Consider the following 21,143-nt stretch of genomic DNA (forward strand, 5'->3'; position numbering starts at 1 on the left):
GACTTTCACTCCTAATTTCTTTCTTCCCATTTTCTTAAATCTCCATGCTATTTTTTGTTTCCACTCTTCGCATCCAATTTACTGTCTCTCTTTCTCTGACTTTCTTTTTGATTACTTCTGGTTGTCTATTTACACTTTCAGTTACCCTGCACTTGGCTGGCAACTTTCTTGACCTCTTCCTCCACTCTGTGTCCACGCGAGGCTTTATGTCAGCGCCACCTATGCAAGGGCCAAGCAACGCGCAGAAAGACCATTTCACCAAAGACATGATGGTCGATTAATATTTTTATTCGATTAACGATAAATCATACATGGTATTAGCCTTTCCTCAGTTAATCGCTTTCGATGCAGGGCTTTTGATCAATTAATTTATTAATCGTAAATTTTGCCGGCCACTTTTAAAAACGTTGCAACCGTTATCTTCTTTTGTAAGACTCCATTTTCATGTTTGGGAGGTGGAACTATGTTTGAAACACAACTGTATAAACATCTGATAAACAATAACAATTTACTTGTTAAAGACTTATAGTTTGCACTAGTGGCTTTTGAAATGATTAACAATTACGTTATAAAGTGGCACTTACTGCAGGATTCAATAAGATATGTACTAGTCAGTCTCTGTACAGTACAGTTAAACACGAGATAAGAAAAACGGCAAAAGTGAAAGGTGAAGTCCAACGGAAATAAGCCAGAAACTGCACTATCCACAGGGGAAAAGAAAATTACTGGCTTAGAATTTTAAACCACACGCTCTTTTCTACTGAGCGAAGGCTGGGATGCTTGTGTTAAACCGACACCTTCTTTGAAGGGTCGAACAACTCGATACAGGCGAGAATAGGTGCTCGGACGCTACGGATCTGATTTGCTGGAATCGACACGAACTCCATCGCGGTGTCAAATACATGCTCCAAGCCGTCACGCATGCTGAGTCACGCATTTAGTTGACTAGGAGTGGCACGACAGTCGACCACTGTGTTGCTATAGCATGCCTTGAATTGCGAGGTAATCTCAAGCCTGCGGCTTGGGGCGGCGTGGTAGCGTGTGCGCTGTGGAAGAGGAGAGGGGAAGCGCTCGGCTCCGCATCACTCCGGACTCGGAGAAACAGTCGGCAGTCGCTCCACCGGAGCCACCCAGTCACTGCTCGTGTACCGCCATTCCAGTACGAGTTCAAAACTTTCGCGCCACTCCTGTCCAACTCTCTAAAACGATTAACTGAACAGGAATGATTGAGTAAGTCAATTAAATGAAAGGTGGACATCGATGAAGATTAATCGTGCTGTGGGACACATTTAATCGATTAATCATTAATCGGTATTACCAAACCTAAAAGGGACTATAATGCTCTCACATTCCCACACGTAAGCAGTCGTGTCTCTGCCAATTTTTTTTCTATATACTTATTAGATATATGCCGCGGACTATAGATGGCATAAGTAGAGACGGCATAAGTTTAAGACAACAAAGATGTCAAAACTTCGAAATATAGCAAAAAAAAAAAATGCGCGAACGCACTCGCCGACACACGTGATGAAACAATGGGCCTAAGCGATTGCTGCCAGCCTTGTTATGCGCGTGTAATAATGCTACTTAAATGTGTCGTTTCAGCTAAACTCTCTCTCGTCATTATATAGGGGCGTTTTACAGGGTGTGGGATCGAGCACTGATTTAATATCTGTTATGGAAGGAATTCCTGGCGTAGCTTGCGTCTGTATAATTAGAGGAATTGATCGTTATTAAATTTTAGTAGCTCAGACGGTCAAAAGTCGTAAAGGTACACCGCGAGAAGGCCACGGACAACATGTATATGAATTCATTCAGAGCTATTTACGTTAGTGGGGGGGGGGAGGGGGGGGGGGCTTCCATAGGGCTTTCAAGAAGTGCGTGTATAATCGAACCCGTGCTCAAATCATCTCAATATGTCGTTATTCTTCTTGTTTTTTCTTGAGGTGGGGGGGGGGGGGCATTGTACATGTAGGTAAATTGGGAACCAATGCGGGGCAACGTAAGTTCTCGCTGCAAATACGCTATCGCCAGCAAAATTAAGACTTCGTACTATATACTCACTCTATACGAGCGCGCTGTGTTCGTATACCGCAGGGCTCGTCGGCTGGCCGCACACACGCCTATCTCGAACACGGTGCTTACATGAAAGACAAACAAGCAGTTGCGCATGTACCACGAAATGTCCGTTCGTCATTGTTAACCATTCGAGTATTCGGAGTCGGACACAATTTATTTCCGCGAGAGCGTACGCTCGTTCCAAGCTATGCACGGGTTCCACGTCGAGTGGGCAAATACGTTTTTTTTATTTTTAGTGAGCATAGCGCAGCTCACAGCGCCGATGGGTGAGTCTGCGACAGACATACTCGTTATTTCTAACGTGATGCTTTTCTTTTCGTTTTTTTGTGACGAAGAAATAACGGCACAAACAGATCGCGCTACAGCTGCCGTGGCCTTGCCATGTTGATAATAGCGAAAACATGCATTGTATTGCTGCACTTCACGAGTTTAACCTTCGCGCTGTACACTTGCGATTACTTCACGAGTCTTTCGCTTGCTTTAAACTCTGGGTATAGTTATTCTAGTCTGTTTTTATCCCTTTTTGCTTCGCTATGTCGCTCTAGAGTCCGTAAACGTCGCATGAGCAATCCTCCGGCTTTTGGCCATCCTCGCTCTCCCTCTTTTCTTTGTCAAAGCCCCCGCCACGTCCTTTCTCCCCCACGACGTTCTGTTTTAGAGCGCAGCTCTTTGGCGTCCGTTCCTGGGTTTCGCGTCGTCGTCGGCGTTGTCGTCGGCCTCGTAACCAGCTCCGCCCCCCTTTCATCCCCCCAGCGCTAGCAGCGACCGACTGATACCGCTGGATGCCGCTGACGCCGCTAGAGAGTCAAGATAACGTGACTGCATAGAACACCGTCGCCGCCATGCAGAAAGAGGAGGAAAGGGTCCCCCCCCCCTGTTCTTGTGTGGCGGATAGGGTGCTCTTCAGTTGCCGACGCGCCGGTTATTTCACGTAGGCCCCGGCACGTCGACGAATACGTGACCACCTTCCCACGGCTAGACCTGGTTCTTAGCGCTGCAGAAGCGAGGGTATCATATTGTTTGTGTCGGCATCGGCGGCGTTGTCCCTGAAACCAACTCCGCAGCTGGGGTTGACTCACTATCGGCGTCAGCGGCATCAGTCAGTCGCTGCTATCTCTTCCCTCCTCCCTTTATCGTGTTGTCCGCTTGCTGCGCGCGCTTCTGCCCCCATCGTTTGCCGCTGGGTGTACACGCCGCCCCCCTCCCCCCTCTTCCTGCGAGTCTCCGGTTGTCAAAGCGCCGGCTCGAACTTAATTCCTTTCTTCGCTCCTCCTCCAATGCAACCCCTGTGCGGTGGCAATCAGAGAGCCAGATCGGTGGCGGCGGATCTGTATATGTGCACCGCCCGAGCCGAAATTGCCGCTGCCGTTCGCCCTGTGCGGTGGCAATCAGAGAGCCAGATCGGTGGCGGCGGATCTGTATATGTGCACCGCCCGAGCCGAAATTGCCGCTGCCGTTCGCCACTGCGAAATTATCTGCCAGTTCTTTCTGAGCCATGAGCGAGACGACCGATGGAAGTCCTCCGTCTGCTGCTGCTGCTGCTGCTGCTGCTGCTAAACGAGCTGCCAGAGCAGAGGCCCAGCGCCGTCGCCGTCAGAATCCAGAGGTGCGTGCCGCCGAAGCAGAAGCTTACCGTCGCCGCCGTCGAGATGATCCAGGAGTACGGGAAATATAAAAAAAAACATTCTGTGATAGCGCATACATGTGTTGCTCGATTTCTTTGCCTCAATCTATCGAAAAGGTGAAACAGCTTATTTGCTGCGCTCAAATTTCGCATTAGGAAGTAACGTAATCGTCGGTAATTTTTTTTCTACGCCACAAAGAGAGAGCAAGTTGAAGAATCCGACGACCTGTAAATATTTTATTGGCAAACAAACATTCCGTTCGCAGTTCGGGTGGCACGAACATGCCAATTGACACAAATTTTATTTCAGCAGCTTAGTCTCAAATCAACACAACAATCGCCCATTTTAAAAAAAGGCGAAAGAACAGATCTTCCGCAGCGCACTTATGCCTTGAGCACAACATCCGAGGCCCAAGTTTTCCTACGTGACATTTCGTGACCTGCTGGTACGTCACATCAACAGTCCGCCGGTAACTTCCATCGCAGTTCCCGTGACGAAGGAGCTAGCAGTGGGCGAACAAAGGAACCTGACGGCCTCGGCAATCTCGCTGGGCTGCGCGGGTCTCCTAAGCGCAGTTATCGACCTAACGTGCTCTTTAGTTTCCTCAGGCAGGGGCGCCGTCATGGGCGTTTCTACCATGCCGGGCAGCACAGCGTTGCAGCGAATGCCGTGAGCCGCCAGTTCCTGCGCGGCCGACTTGGTGAGGGCCACCACACCGGCCTTGGCGGCGCAGTACGCGGAGCCGAGCGCCCAGCCGCTCTTGGCTGCGATGCTGGCGATATTCACGATGGCTGCTCCGCCGTCAGGCAGGACGTTTCCCGAGCGCATCATCTCGCGGGCGGCTGCGCGGGTCACCAGGAAAGTGCCCTGTGAGAAGAAGGAGAAGGGTTTCGTCAGAACTTTATATGTCGGACTCGTTGCGTGCGGGAAGCGCTGCTTCGGCAGGTGAAAATTTATGCGATGGTATATAAAATGCATAGAGTTGTGTCAGCCGAAGTAAGCTATAACAGCAGGTTTTGACTCGTGCATGAAAGTTTACCGCGGTGAGGTGGCGTTCGCTTGTGTTCTTGCTGAGTAATTTCAGTGTTTCATTTTTTGACCGCATTGGAGAGCATAGATGTAAAAGGTTTGGCGATACAAAAGCTACAAACGTGTATATGTTACTCACCACAGAAAAGCAACCGTGAGACACCCTTTTTAAATAACGCGCGGGCTTTGCTTATTTCCCTTTTGCATCTCATTGCCTTTCACTTCAGCCTAAATTGCAAAGGATGGATGGACGTTCGTTAAAGAGGGGCAAAATTTAATATATATATATATAATTAGGAGAATATAAAGACAGATATACGAAGAAGCCCGGTTATCGCATTTATCTATTTGTCTTGTGCCATTGTTTCAGCTTTTCGGCCATGCTGAATACAAGCATATACTGACCGGACATCATGTGCTCTTACCCGCAGGTTGATTCTTATCATTTCGTCGAACTTTTCGTCGCTGCAGTCTACCAGTGGCGCTAGAACAAAAACGCCAGCACAGTTCACAACAATTCCGAGTGGTAGATCAGACATGTTTCTCATGCCGCTGAACAGCTGCTCCACGGAGGACGAGTCACCGACGTCCACGTAGTGGGTCTGGTGTTTGGCGTCTCCTGCATACCAGAGTTCGCAATGTTAATAAGTTTCTCCCAATTTAGAGCGTTTACGCGTGACCTTCAAGATTCAAGAAAAACAGGATTTTGCGCGGCTATGTGATGTGACGTCTGGTGCGCTTGATTGGCTACCAGGTCACCGTGGTTTGTATTTAAATGAGATGGCCGACCCACTTGCGCGTGCATCCCCGGGTGGACTTGTCATGCATGTGCTGGCGACTTCTGCTTATAGCACCGTGGCTAGATGTAGAAAATTATCTATATTAACATGCTCCGCAACACAGACATTCCAAATAACAGACTTAAACCATTTGTTTTTCGCTTGGTACAATCAATGGTGTCCTGCAGATAAATGGTAAATCACCCACACAAAGTTACGATGCCGTATTCCAACAGAAAACTTTTATTTACACCGGTCTGGTGTGGCGCTGTCCCCTTTATGCCATATCTGCAAAAAACCTGAAACCATTTATTATTTGTTATTATAACCTGCCGTCGACTTGCAATCCAGAGAAAAAAAGCTAAAAAATTCCTTTCCGAAAATAAGGCAGAGCGGTAAGCACTGAAAACATTATCTCCTTTTGGGGCATCTACATTGAGATTTTGCCACAGGAACGTAGGCTTGGCTGTATTCGAGTTCCTTTGTGACACAAAGAGAATACCGGGATAATTGACAGATTTCTAGTTTATAAAGTTCTATTACATATTTCTATTCTTATAGAAATTTTTATATATAATTCTTGTATAGAAATGCTATTCTATTGTATATAGAAATCCCCATAGATTTCTATTCATAAAATTCCAGTTTACACTGGATCTAGTTTGATCTAGTTTCAGAAAGCACACGTTTTCCTCTAAGGAAAAAAAATGTCTCTAGCATTATTTTGTTTCATTGTATAATTTCAACTCTTCCCTCACATACTTTTTCCCTCGAGTTCTCTCCCCCCCCCCCTACCCGTTTAACCGCCGGCTTCTTGGTGAATCCCACGTAGTGGGTACGCGCCATAATATAGGAAGCAATCAAGTAAGTTACAAAGAAAACAATTCATGGCGTTGAAACGTGCCAACGGAACTGCCGAAGAACGACAGACGCGATTGGAGAACGACAGACGGAACAAGCGTGTCAAGTGCACTGCCGAAACGGATGAACAGCGACAAACCCGACTAGCTGCGGACGTTGCATACCAGCATCGAAAAAGCGTGCTACACGATGGACGAGTGGGCTGCAGGGAATAGCCGCCACTGCTAGACTACTGCAATGCGACGCACTTGAGAGCGTGGCTCTGAGCCCCGCACTCACTTTTTTTCCCCTTGCCAAGTTCGTCCCGTCTTTCTCTCCTTCATCTTTTTCTTCCAATTCCCCCCTTCCCTGTGCAGTGCTGTTGAGGTGTCCTCCTGTGAGAGACAGTTACGGCGCTGCACTTATCTCTTCCGTTTCCTTTTCTAAAAATCACTTCACTCACACACACACACACACACACACACACACACACACACACACCAGCATCGCAAGGCCGAGAAACGTCTGTCTTTGACAATGCCTGCGACGGCCACCTTCAAGCGGGGCTTCATCGACAACCCGCTTGGCTTTGCCGGTTCTGTGTGCGACAGACTTAGGCACAAGAAGGACTTGGACTGCGCCACGGCCACTATGTGCGCGAGCTTAGTTTTTGCATTTCCCAACGTTGACGAATTCTCTTCGTTTAAGGTGCGTAGAACGTGTAAGTCTTCGCTCGCTTAACTAAAGTGCCTTTCTACGCTGTGAGCAATGGGTACAACTATCCACCAAAACCTGCCCACCTCCCTCCGCTCAACTGTATAGCGGAGCACATGATTTCTCCTCGCATACCCTTCATGCAAGTGAAAAGGCTGGCCTAAAACACTAGCCAGTACGGTGTGAAACCACAAAACGGTATTTCAGCATTTCTGCAGCCCTCCTCCTCATGTGCCCACTGAGTAACTGTTTATGCATTCTGCAACCTAGTGTGCATGACTATGGGTATCATGTGGGCAATACAACAACAGATTAACAACGACATCGCGACTGTAAATGATTTACTTAGCAGGTCAAACATCGGCCGAGCAACGCCTCACTTGGTTTAAAAAAAATGCTAATTTGGTCCAAGAAAATGTGCTTTCGCAAGATTCTGTGGTTGGCGCATCCAAACCATCTGTAAATTATTTACTTGGGAGTGGGCCTAATGGCATGGCCGGAGCACAGAGGGCCGGAGCAAAACCTACCGGCACGCGCAATCTTGGAAGTCATCGTTTAAAGCGGTTAGTTCGCGGAGTGCAAAAGAGATGGCCCTACTAGCGCCGACGCCCTACGCTGCCATGTGATGCCTTTGGAGTGCAACCCAATGCCTGAATCGCTGCAAGAGCAAAATGGGCTGGTGCTAACTATCGACTACATACGATAACATAATTGGCATATGAAGCAAGGTGTAGCGTTTGGTTAGTTTATTCAGCGACAAAACGCACATTGTTTGAACCGAATGCAGCCATAGAAGCGGTCAGAAAATACAAGAACAAGTTCTCTCTCTCTCTCTCTTTCTCTATGTATATATATATATATATATATATAATCATAGAAGCACGTAGAAACAATAAGAATTTACTGACGTTATTGACGTATTCGACTTTGCCTTGGAGTCTCTCAGCCAGCATCAAACAAGAAAGTGCTCTACGAAGCTGAGTCACGCCCTCTGCGACTTCAGGCTCCCCAGGCTCTCATGATCCAGCTACTACGATTGAGTGAGTCTACGCCTGGCAAAGCCCTGTTACGACGTATAGGTAACAGGCCGCGCTCACATCTTTATGCAGCACTGAACACGCTTCGCGTCTTAGTATTGCGCTGCTCGAGACAGAGGGAAAGGATAGAACCACCCTGGACATTCGAGGGCACCACATGCAACTTAGGTGTACCACGATTGCAGTCAAAGAGCTGCATTCCATCTGCAGAAGCCAAGTCACTAGTCCAGGAACATTTGAACACGACTTACCCGAATCACCTACAAGTATACAGAGATGGCTCTGTCAAAGCACACGAATACCGCTGCGCGGCAGCATTCTATATCCCCTCTCTACGATATACGTGGTCTGGCCGTCTGGCCTGCACAGCCTCGTTGACTGTTGTAGAAGGCGTAGCAATAGCTTCTGCTCTGCGCAAACTCAAGACTTTGCCTCCGTAGAATGTGCTTGTCCTTACGGACTCAAAGGCCGCGTTACAACTATACCGTGGTCTGCCATCCCTCAAGTTCCCACGCAAATCACTAGCCATCGTGAAAGAACTCAACAACAAAGGTTTCACAGTAAAACTTCAGTGTATTCCCTCCCACATCGGTATTTCTGGCAACGAAAAAGCTGATGCTCTTGCTTACGCAGCGCTCTATCATCCACCCAAAGTCAAGGCTCGAAAGAGTAATCAGGTGAAAAAACCTGACATTCGAAATCACTTTGGGTCCCTTTGGGTTCTACCGCATATGCCCTACGTAACCAAGAGATTTCACCGAGAGGAAGTCTCACTTCTATATCGCATAAGGACAGAATCTGCTAGTGCACCGGCCTGGTTATTTAAGACGGGGCGAATCAATTCTCCGAACTGGACGACATGCAAACGAGACAGGAGACATTGACCCTTTTTCCTGCCAGAAATTCCAAAATGAAAGGGACGCTCTCCTGAGGAATCTGCAAAAAAAGGGCCTTCCGCATGCGTGCCTGCACCATCTTATATTTCCCGAGGGATCAGTTACAGCCCGCAAAGAAACTTCCCGTCTCCTTATCGAATTCTTAAGAGAGACTGGTTGGTTTAATGGTCATATGGTGAAACCCTTCAGCGGTATTGTAAGAGACGCTCGGGCGGAGCAATCGCCGGCCTTGATCGCCAGGCTAAACCCGCCTGTTGCTACAATTCACCACCACCACCACTAATCACTTGGTGTTAGCGAAGAGTAGGCCTTCTTCTTTCGCTTAGCTCGATGGGGTTTGGTCTTGCCATACAGAGAATTCCTTGCCCGCGCTGAACGCATAACTTTAGGGCATTACATTCATATACATATATGTCGAGACCTCAGCCACACATCAAAAGTATGCAGTGCTTTCTGCAGCATTTTCTGTAAGGGGCCACGTATACCTAATATGCGAAGATTTTGCCCATCCTATCTACAACGATCAGTCTATATCAACGGCCAGCACCTGATAAAGACTAGCCTTTTGAGCAGCGCTGCCACACAACGAGTGTCCAATCGTGAATCTTGGTTGTATGCATTCATCCGATGGCCACTGAACTCTTCACAGCTCCTGAAGCAAAACCATATATTCATCTCATAGCCCTTAAACACAATACATTACCCTCCCTGCTTTTACAACCCCAATTCTCTCTCACACACACACATTAGCTGTACGGCTCAGCCCACCCAACTCAGATATGAAGCTGTCAAGCATGTCGATAGACTTACCTCTCCAGGTACTATGGAACTTTCTTCTTGTCTAACCTTCATTACAACAAAACACTCCCACCTTCCGGTTTAGTGTGCGCGCCGTGTCACGCTTAGCCGCGTTTAATTAGCGTCCATTTTCCGAAGTATCATGGCACATACACGACTTACCACAGCCATTGCAATCACCACGTATGCGTTAAAAAGTGTTTGACTCGCTTCTGCAATAATGGGCATCAGGCAATGTCACCTCTGCATAATTCTTTATTGCTTCCTAACAGCACAAAGAGCTTACATGAAGATATTACATAAAGTGATTAGCAGTGGATGGAACAAGGGAAGCTAAAACCTTCACCTAGCGTTTATACAAGGGTACTTGTATTAGGGGACGTCAGGCCTCCCCATCCAGCCCCGTTGGCTTGAGGCGATAAGTACAAGTTCCTTTGTCGAAACATTGGTTCCAAGCCGAAGCTCCCCTTGTTCAGCCACAGTGAATCAGCAAATTTCTTTAACTTAACACCTTCATAAGACTTCGGCGAAAAAAATTCAATTTTTTTGCTTTGGATTTTAACGAGAGGTATTTATTACAATCATCGCCATCATGCGGCCGCTCTTGCCACACTTCCAAACACACGCACACTTCAAACGGTAAAAACAGTTCTAGCAGAAGCAAGTCTTAAAAAAAAACTAAAGCTGTTTTTTTGCTCTTCATTCATACCAAACATTTGTATAATGCCCACATACGCGGTTCTTTCAGCTCAAGACGTAATTCACCGTGTAATTTAGCAGTAGAGTTTGGAGCAACCCAGGAAGATTACATGCCTAAAGCTACAATAAAGTTGGCATCGGAAACCACCGGCTGACCTGACAAAGACTTGGTCACTTTCGTTGCTGCTTCAAGCTGCTTGTCAGCTATGACCACCGTGGCACCTTCAGCTGCTAAAGTACGGCAAATTGCTTCACCGATGCCACTGGCACCCCCTGTCACCAGGGCCAGACGTCCGCTGAGAGCCATATGCGTGCTGCAGCAGCTCTACTCAAATAAGCGTGCGCAGAGAAAACTCCGTCTGAACGGCCAGCACGTAAAAACTCGAAGGCACGATATAAGGACAACATGGGTATAGCAGAGCCTCTTTAATTAAATAGCGCGCTATACATACAATACAGATTTATATCTCTTTGTGGTACAGTTTGGTCATCCCACTTACTTCAAGTGCGTCCATGCTTATCTTTGCGGTGGGTGTTTGAGGTGTATGTGCCGGTTTGTCCAATAATGCAGCGCACACAGCTGATATTTGAAGCGGTCTACCTCAACACGATGTGAAGCTCATTGTTCTATACATCATGTAGTAATACAGATACTGTACCCCGCTGAAGGAGGACAGCGCTCTCGTAAGATCGGAGATAAAGAATTGGCTCGCCATCCCGGCCAGGCGAAAGCGGATGTCCAGCAAAGCTGTTGCAAAGCCACTACACCTGCTGATGGGCGTATGAAATGCTTTAGTACTTTAGTATAATGACAGTGATAATCACTTTGTGGTCGCTGTGGTTCCTCGGGAGCCCCAACTCTGCGTGGCTTACCCATAGCAGTGCTGAAACGAGAGTGTCTACGCTTCAACCAGCATGGGAACTATGGGAAGTGCATGGATTTGCCTAAACTTCGTCCTTCTGGCGTCAAACGTCTTTGTAAACTCGTCATTTTCAACAACGTACTGTATATTTAATAAACATTCAAAATTTTCGACGGCAGGATTCAAGCACGGGACCTCTAGTACAGAAGAACGGTATTGAAACCAATATACCCAGGACGCATTCATCGAGGAAAGGAGTAGAACGCCCTTATGAATTTCTCAAGGGCTAGTCATCAAATACGTGTTCCGGATGCTTGTTATTTATTGAAACGAATGCTGTTCCGTATGTTTTACGCGTGATTCTAAAGCATCTATGCACTTTTCGCGTCACTTTGCTTAGTGCTTGAAACCTGCTTCACCTCCTCTGCAGGTCGACTCGGTATTGCCTTACCTCAGCCCACATTTTGCCCACGGACGCGGACACGAAAAATGCCGACCTACGAGAGGCTACCAGCTTCGCTGTAATAAGTGAAAATAAAGTGGGACCCTTTTGAAGTTATCGGTCCCAATTTGACTGTCATGCCTTAGAGGCGTAGTGATGAAATAGCAAACGTTCAAATCAGAGAGAGAGAGAGACAGATAATCACAGAGAAAATGTTGCCCCTTGAAAAGTAGCCCACTTTGAAAGTCGCCGACGCGTACGTCGACAGAAGCCGACACATTGAAAAACGTCGCGTCACAAATGGTTAAAGACATATGTTAGGCTTACAGTGGAGACAGAGCACTTGCCTCCACCACAAAACTATCTTTTCGGTACGCTTTGCATTAGCAGTTCCGTATGACTAGTGACCACGGTTTACATCAGCCGCCACCCTTGCACTAAATGGCTTTAAGGTCGCTATGGCAGGTAATCTGGAATGTGACCAAGTAAACATCGTGTTCCAGTAAAGACAGCATCTGTCGCTCGTTTCATAATGGCTCACATTGCGTGGTGCGCGCTGCATGCGATTGCACGGGCGTTGTTCGGGCTCTGTAGTGCGACTGTCCTCAACTTGAAACAAAGGGAAACGCGCTCTCCTGCACATTAGCACAATAGGGGTGTCCAAATCCACGCCCCCAGTGATGGCGCCCGCTGGATAAGAGATGCAGATCTCGAAAGCTATGCTTTTGCTGATTGTACACTATTAAGCAAAATTACACCCTTTGAGTCGCATCTTGCCATGCACTGACAATCGCCATATGTCTTGTCCGCACTTCCTTTCTTTAACGCTGCGAGCTCGGTACTTCCAAGTCACGAACGGCATGCGCGTTATCAGCATAACAGAGCATTCTCGACGGGAAAGTAGCGGGCGCAGCGTTTTCAAGAAAGGAAACGCAAGCGAGGCAGATTACGATTATTGTTCTGTGGCAAGATACGACTGAAAGAGTGTAATTTTGCTTAACAGTGTATGCGGCGGAAAAGCATGTGGGGACCGGAAACACACCACAGACGTGGGGTTTTGGACCCCACCTATAGGGCGACCCACTGCGGTGGTTCAGTGACTATAGCACTCTGCAGCTGTGCACGAAGTAGAGGTTTCAATTCCTTATTTTGGCGGCCACATTTTTTATGCAGAAATGCTCGTGTACTTACCATTTGATGGACGTTAAAGAAACCTGTGAACGTTAATGAATCCTAGGTGGTCAAAATTAATTCGGAGCTCTCCACTACGACGCCCCGCATAGCCCATTGGACAGCTTCGGCAAGTTAAGCTCTATTACTTAGCTTTTCACAATTAGACGAACGGCTTTTTTGCTATACAGGCAAAAAGATGTGGAGACACAGACCTTGCCATTCATGGGCACAGAAGAAAATGAATGAGTTATTTCGTATGTTTTATTTGTGTTTTAAGGCCAAAAGGCCTGTCTAATCACGTTTGACCACATGGCAATTTCCAAGTGTGCGCATGTGTTCAGGAAACCCTCTCTTTTCTTTCTCGTATACTTACATTACCTCTTCTTTCTTCTCCTGTGTGGTGACATGAACGCTACCTACTAAGCTCACCTACCTGGATCACCGTATATAGCGCCCCATCACTTTTCCTGCGCGCAGAACTTAAGCTCGAGTTTAATGGCCGCATTTCTGAAGTCGTCAAAAACTTACAGTGCAAGTATCAAAACTAAATAGGAAAGCTTTCACAAGGTGGCGCCCACGACACTTCCAAATGTGAAAAAAAGAGGTTTGAAGCAGTGCATAGACCAGAATAATATTACTCTCGTAGTCGCGTTTACCATAAGCGCACTTAATCTCGATCTGACTGGCCATCTGTCGGCGTGGGCTGCGCAAAGGCTGTTGAGGGTAGGGGCGGCTGATGAAAAAGCCCTCCCGAGCGACCACTGGCAACAAATAAGCATGCGATAAAAACAGATTGAGCGCTTTCACAGACGTTCGTACCACAAGCTCCCACATTCTCCATAAAAATATGGCTGCCACCAACAAGCGCGACCAATTTTGGTCTATAGCTAACAATCGAAATCACTGACATTGTTAGCCTGGGTTCTAACGATACAAAGGGTTCGTAGGAATATGAATACAAAGCGATCAACATCGGGCAAACAATGGAAGCCTCAGGCTGTGGCCAGCCTTTTGATACGAAGACTTGCTTTCCTGAAAAAAATCAAGTGCCCTCGTTTAAACTTCGGCTCCAACCTTGTGCTTCCCTTCTCCCCACATGTTCATTGCCAAAAGTCTTACAACATTAGAATCCATGTTAAAAAAGATGGCTCTCCCAAGTTCACAGAATGCGAGTAATACCTCAGTACACCCCATGGACCCCTGCCCGGGCAGCCAACACGCAAGTAAATCTATACTTGGGACTTTACCTAAAAGACCGCACACATATAAGGAATGGTTGAGTGACCCAACACAGGCCAATGTGGATGCACTAATGGAGCTTGCCACAATCCTTGGGCTCACAGTACCACATGAAGTGACCTAAACCGAATAAATAAGAGACGCCATCAACGTCGTCTCCTTATCGCTGTTTCCCGCCACCTCCCCCTTTCACCCCTACAACCAGTAGCCCAGGACAGAGGGCCAAAATCCAGAAAATGTTTTCCTCTCTCTCTCTCTCTCGAGGCACAACATCGCATGTTACATTCTCCAGTTATTTCCAGTGGGGCTCCTGTGACATGGGAACTGGATGCAGGCGAGCAAAGAAACTTGACGGCTTGAGCGTATTCCGATTGCTGTGCGGGTCTCTTAAGCGGTATCAGTGAGCAGAATGCAGTTTTCGATTCTTCTCGCATAGCGGCCGTCATGGGCGTTTCCGTCCAGCAGGGCAGCACAGCGTTGCAGCGGTTACTGTGCGCTGCCAGTTCCTTCGCCGCCGACTTAGTGAGGGAGACGACACCGGCTTTTGCCGTGGCCTAAGCGCCACACGCTACCAGCCGGTCTTAGCCGCGAGACTTGATATGTTAACGATGGCTGAGCCTCCTTCGGACAACGCCGTTCCAGTACGTATCATCTCACGACTGGCTGCCCGAGTCACCAAGAAATCACCCTGAAATGTATATGAGCAAGAAAGAAACTTACCCTGTTTAGCTGCACCAACCACAGAATACCGTGCGAAAGAACACTTTCTTGGATCAAATTAGCCCTTTTCTTGCACCAAGTTAGGTATGGCTAAGTTCTTCTTTGACCGGTCGCTAATTAAATCCTTTTCAATCGCTATATCGTTAAACTGTTGTTTTGTTGTACACATGATGCACATAGTCATGTACACTGGGTTGCATAATGCATAAAGGGTTACTCAGTGGACACAGGAGGAGGAGGACTGCAGACTTGTACAACGACGGTTTTGTAGTTTCACACCGTACTGGCCAGTGTTGTAGATCAGCCTTCGCACTTGCATGAAAGGTTTGCGAGATGAAATCATGCGCTCCGCTGTACAGTTGATCCAAGGCAGGTGGGCATGTTTGAGCGCATATTCATGCCTATTGCTCACAGAGTAAAAGAGCACTTTAGTTTGACCGAGCGAAGACTTACACATTCTACGCACCTTAAACGAACAGCATTCTTCAACTTCGGGAAAGGGCAAAGCCAAGGTCGCGTACATGGTGGGCGTGACGCAGTCCAAGTCCTTCCTGTGCCACAGTCTGTCACACACAGAACCCGCAAAGCCAAGGGGATTGTCGATGAAGTCCCACTTGAAGGTGGCCGTCGCAGCCGTTGTCAAAGGCAGACGTTCCTCGGCCTTGCGATGCAGGTATGCAAAGTCCGCAGCTAGTCGGGCTTGTCGCTGTTCACCCGTTTCGGCAGCGCGCTTGGAACGCATGTGCAATCTGTCGCTCCCCGATCGCGTCTGTCTTTCTTCGGCAGTTTCGTTAGCACGTTTCAACGCCGGTAATTGTCTTTGTTGCTGCAGTCGCAGTCGCTTGGCCATATATACTTCGTCAGTTGACTCTCGCCTGCCTCTGTCGCCGAGACCCTTGTTCTTCGCTACGCTTGGCGCGACGAATCTCTTCTTTGGACATTTCCGACGACGATCCCGATTTACTTTCCATATTCACACGTTGCGCACGTCGGCGTATATGTGAAAAGAAGAAGAGGCTGTACGCGCGAAATCTGCGCGATGAAACGCGCCTATGAAGAGGCTTCACACAGACAGAGGCGAAATCCACGTTGGTGGGCTGAAGCAGTGCTTTCGCAGTAAAGGGGCGTTCAACATGACTGGAGACCGTTAACATATTTTTTACTGCTAAACCTTCTTTACTAAGTTGACCGATGGGCAAGCTGTTTCAGCTTTACTGAAGTACCGTAGTTTATCAAACACAAGCAGCAAAGTTGGACACACACAGCGCTGTGAGTGTGCATTCCTGTTTCCCGCGTTTGATGCGCTGCAAAATTTTAGAGTGTATTTCAATTCTGGCCAGGATTGGTGACAGTCTAAGTTGACAGCTGCATGCCAAAGTAATGGAACGCGCTGGAAGGCGTCTGCGACTTGACGCCATTTTGTGTGGACAAGAAAAAGCTAATAAAGACATATTTCTGCCACTTTATAATTTTTTCGTATACAACCCTATGATAAACACAATGAAATTATGTTTATCACGACGTATCGAACAAAATCTATTTTTCATTAAGCGCATAAGAAAATGTGACACTTGTGCGTGCGTGCATGCGTGCGTGCGTGCGCGACGACTTTCCTGTCAGGTTTCCAAGCGTTCTGCTCAGGCTGCTCATCCACCATCTTGTCTGGACAGTAAAGTACCCTGGAGTGTTATTAGCTTCCATGCTGTCTTTCCACTTCTGACGTCAAAAGTGGAAAGACAGCATGGAATCTTAAGTAGGCTTAAGCGGCCATCTTAAGTCTTGTTCAAGACTTAAGATAGCCGCTAAGCGCTTAGCTGTATATTTAGCAGTCTACGGCACCTATTGCAACGCTGCTTCAGTAATATATTGTAATGCAAAAGCTTTTCTTTTCTTCTTTTTTAAGATGTGCCGCATCTCTGCCTAGTTCTTTGTCGTGTGTTTGGATCGCACCGCTGGTACGATCTGTTGGGAACTCGGCGCTGACGCCCGTGGTTGTACCTGGGTCGCAAGCCCCAAGGGTAGCGTTGGCCTGGCGGCCTGGGGTACAACTGGAAGCATCCGAAGGTCCCGGCAAAGCATGAGTCGACTGGTAACGACAAAACAACTTGTTTATTTTAACATCGCAAAGAGTTGGCGGTCAGTTTGACCGAAGTAGAGAGACGGGAGAGCACTTCACTCAACAGAAGAAATCGGAGCCCTCCCTTTTGCGTCCGGGGGCAGCTGTTTTTATACTCTCGCAGTTGAGGGCAAGAAGGAACCCCTCAAAAGACGAGCACGTGAATGTACAATGGGCTAATGGTGACGCACACTGTCGTAGCGATGCCGTAGCACCATGACGAGCACGATCTCGTAGCACCCTGTCGAGCACGATCTCGTAGCACCCTGTTGTAGCGCTGCCGGTCGGGCACAATGACTGTAATGAGAGGATGGTCCCTGCTTTGGCATCGCCTGTTTCGGGCACAATGACTGGAATGAGAGGATGGTCCCTGCTTTGGCATCGCCTGTTTCGGGCACAATGACTGGAATGAGAGGATGGTCCCTGCTTTGGCATCGCCTGTTTCGGGCACAATGACTGGAATGAGAGGATGATCTTTTGCGGTCGCATCGCCGCAGTCGCGCCTGGAAACACCTGCCGATGAGTGTTGCGGCGACGACGATCGGGCCAAAATGTCTGCCGCCCCGCCGCAGTCGCGCCGGCAAAACCACGTGTCGCAGGCGAAACGCAACAGACCGCCCCGCCGGGGGAAGGAGATCCCGATGGACAGGGGACTGCATCCGCTGTCCGGAGGGATGTCGCTTGATGATGCTCATAACCGAAGTCGGGCGTCCCTCGACGTTTCTTGAGCGCAGCGCACAGAGAAGGCCTCGTTCTCTTGTTCAGGTTCGCACGGGACACTGCAAAGTGACTTCGGGAGAGTTCACATTTTTGTTCTCGTTCCCGGTAAGCGTTAGAACTACGCTGAAACTCAACCGCTCAGTCAGCAAGCACGGCACAACCCTCACTAAGCCCTGCCAGGCTCTTTCCCCTTTTTATACCACTGCCTAGTTCCTTACAGTAGTCTAGCATCACTCAGAACGCGTCCATAAATTGAAAACTTGCACTAGAAAGCATATCATCACTTTGAAACACTAAACAAAAGCAATATGTTAAAAAAATCCTGCCTCAGGAAAAAAAACATCAGTAACAAACAATTTTGAGGCTGATTCCTACGTTAGGGGCTTCGACTTAAGCCATCGGCGTTACCGTTGAGACTCCCCTTTTTGTAACGCACCTCAAAGGAATATTGTTGTAAAGCGAGGCTCCAGCGCAGGAGGCGGCCATTTTTGGGAGAGATGGTCTGCAGCCATTGGAGAGGGCAGTGATCCGTCTCAATGATAAACCTCGAGCCGGCTAGATAGCATGACAATTTCTGAACGGCCCACACGAGACACGCACACTCTTTCTCGGTGGCGCTATACGCCTGCTCACGACTGGACAGCTTACGACTAGCATACAGGACGGGGTGTTCTACTTCTCCATTTTCCCGTTGGCACAGTACAACGCCCATGCCTCGCTCACTAGCATCGCACTGAACAATGAACCCTTTTGTATAGTCTGGCGATCGTAGCACAGGCTGGCTTGTTAGGGCACTCTTTAGGGCGCTAAAAGCTCTTTCCTTTGTCTCGTCCCAGACGACTGTTTGAGGCTCTGTTTTTCTTAGAGCATCCGTCAGGGGAGCCGCGATATCAGAGTACCTAGGGATGTACCTCTGATAGTAGCCGGCGACACCCAAGAACGACCGAATATCGGTCTTGGTGCGCGGTTGCGGAAAGTCTCGCACAGCGGCCACTTTTATTTCAGAGGGGCGGCGACGACCCTGACCAATCACGTGACCGAGGTAGACAACCTCGGCCTGTGCTAACTGGCACTTAGGAGCCTTGACTGTCAAGCCCGTTTCGCGCAGGCGGGTTAGCACTGCCCGCAAGTGTGTCATATGCTCAGACCAGGATGCGGAGAATATCGCTACGTCGTCTAGATACGGTAAAGCGAATTCTTGCTGTCCCCGCAACACTTTATCCATGAGGCTTGAAAAACAGTATGGCGCGTTCTTCAAACCAAAACTCAACACTTTAGGACGGAATGTTCCCATTGGTGAAATGAACGCCGCATACCTACTAGCCTCTTCTGTAAGTGGAACCTGCCAATAACCCCTGACAAGATCTAGGGTGGAAATAAACTGAGCGCTACTAACTTTCTCAAGGCGCTCCTCGATGTTAGGGATCGGATAAATTTGATCCTTAGTGATGGAATTAAGCCTGCGGTAGTCGACGCAAGGACGAGGTTCCTTGCCCGGTACCTCAACTAAAATCAAAGGGGAGGTATAATCACTCTCACCTGCCTCAATAACACCGAGCTGTAGCATTTTCTTTACCTCAGCCTCCATAATATCGCTCTGGCGGGGTGACACCCGATACGCCTTGGATCGTACTGGCTCTGTGGAGGTAAGTTCTATATCATGAGTAAGTACAGAAGTCCTACCAGGCCTCTCAGAGAACAGACCTTGAAACTCTTGTAATAGCTGGTGTAGTTCGGTTTTCTGCTCAGGCGACAGCGGTGCTTTACTGATAAGGTCACTAATGACTTGACCGGTGTCTTCCCTGTTCGTCACTGAGCCTAGTCCCGGAAGCTCGACCGGAAGCTCTTCAGGAACGTTTACCATCATGCACACCACTGCTTCCCTTTGTCTATAAGGTTTGAGCAGATTACAGTGGTAAACTTGCTGTGCTTTCCGCTTTCCTGGCAGACTTACCACGTAGTTAACGTCCGACAGTTTCTGAACAATTCGTGCTGGGCCCTCCCACTGCACGTCTAGTTTGTTGTTTAGCGATGTGCGCAATATCATGACCTCATCGCCCACCTCAAAACGACGGGCCCTGGCTGTCCGATCATAATAAACCTTGGCCCTCTGCTGGGCCTTTGTCATTGCTTCACCTGACAACTCCTGTGCCCTTCTTAAGCGTTCGAGGAGCTTAAGTACGTACTCCACCACGACTGGGTCGTCGCCCCTACCTTCCCACGATTCTCGAAGCATGCGAAGCGGAGATCGAAGCGAGCGACCGTACACCAGTTCAGCTGGCGAAAACCCCGTAGCCGCATGCGGCGCGGTCCTTAAAGCAAACATCACCCCAGGCAGACACAGCTCCCAGTCAGTTCGATGTTCAAAACACAACGCTCTCAACACGCGCTTCATGACGGAGTGGAGCTTCTCAACGGAATTCGACTGTGGGTGATACACTGAGCTGTGTAACAGCTTTACCCCACACCTTTCGAGAAAAGTTGTCGTCAAAGCGCTAGTAAACACTGTGCCCTGATCTGATTGGATTTCCGCAGGGAAACCAACTCGCGCAAATATGGACAGTAGTGCATTAACTATCTCAACTGAGCTGAGTTCTTTAAGCGGCACTGCTTCAGGGAACTTTGTCGCTGGGCAGATCACAGTCAAAATGTGTCTGTACCCCGTGGCTGTTACCGGCAGAGGTCCCACAGTATCAATAACGAGCCGTCTAAAAGGCTCCGTAATGATAGGTACCAATTTCAACGGCGCCCTCGATTTGTCCCCTGGTTTGCCCACCCGCTGACAAGTGTCACATGTCCTCACGAAATGGTCTGCGTCCCGAAAACACCCTGGCCAATAGTACTCTTGCAAGAGACGGTCCTTAGTTTTCTTAACTCCTAGGTGTCCGGACCACGAACCCCCGTGTGACAAGCGCAACAGATCCTGACGATAGCATTGAGGCACGACCAGCTGATCGAACTCCACTCCTCTGCGGTCTAGATACTTCCGGTACAGGACTCCACCCCTTTCCACAAAACGCGCAGTTTTCCTGGCGATACCTTCTTTGACATTGCAGCGCACGTTTTCCAGGCTGCCATCCTTTTTTTGCTCGGCTATCAAAGCCGACCGGCTGACTTTTAGCAACCTATCAAGTCCGTCTGACGTAGGCGCGATGAGCAAATCAGTAGATAGCTCTTCTAACTTTCCCGAATCGGGATTTTCCTCTCCAGTATCTGGCGCCTTCAACGCTACAGACTCAATTTTATTCTGTTCGGGCGTGCTCTGAATATCAGCTTGCTGCGCCTCTGACCCTTTTTCGTTGTTTGATAACGTCGGCCCCGCAACTACCGCCTTTGCAGCGAGCTCCCGAACCTTCGATCTGGTTAAGGCCTGA

General features: G+C 48.4%; 2 protein-coding genes across 2 annotated transcripts in view; both read right to left on the bottom strand.

Annotated features, from left to right (window-relative positions):
* The window catches only part of LOC142582527 (organic cation/carnitine transporter 2-like), a 35,518-nt gene extending 33,366 nt beyond the window's left edge, over window positions 1–2,152 (bottom strand). Inside the window, exon 1 of the mRNA XM_075692354.1 lies at window positions 2,065–2,152. The gene's annotated coding sequence lies outside the window, so the exon portion shown is untranslated. The remainder of the gene's footprint in view (window positions 1–2,064) is intronic.
* A 1,791-nt stretch (window positions 2,153–3,943) lies between these two features.
* On the bottom strand, window positions 3,944–6,823 carry LOC142581852 ((3R)-3-hydroxyacyl-CoA dehydrogenase-like). Its single transcript, XM_075691298.1, has 3 exons — window positions 6,308–6,823; window positions 5,159–5,352; window positions 3,944–4,571 (listed from the first exon to the last, which is right to left on the bottom strand). Exons 2-3 carry the CDS (start codon window positions 5,279–5,281, stop codon window positions 4,155–4,157), a joined length of 540 nt encoding a protein of 179 aa, XP_075547413.1. The 5' UTR covers window positions 5,282–5,352; window positions 6,308–6,823; the 3' UTR covers window positions 3,944–4,154.
* Window positions 6,824–21,143: the final 14,320 nt, after the last annotated feature.

The sequence above is a fragment of the Dermacentor variabilis genome, chromosome 5 (genome assembly GCF_050947875.1).
Source record: "Dermacentor variabilis isolate Ectoservices chromosome 5, ASM5094787v1, whole genome shotgun sequence".
Taxonomy (NCBI): domain Eukaryota; kingdom Metazoa; phylum Arthropoda; class Arachnida; order Ixodida; family Ixodidae; genus Dermacentor; species Dermacentor variabilis.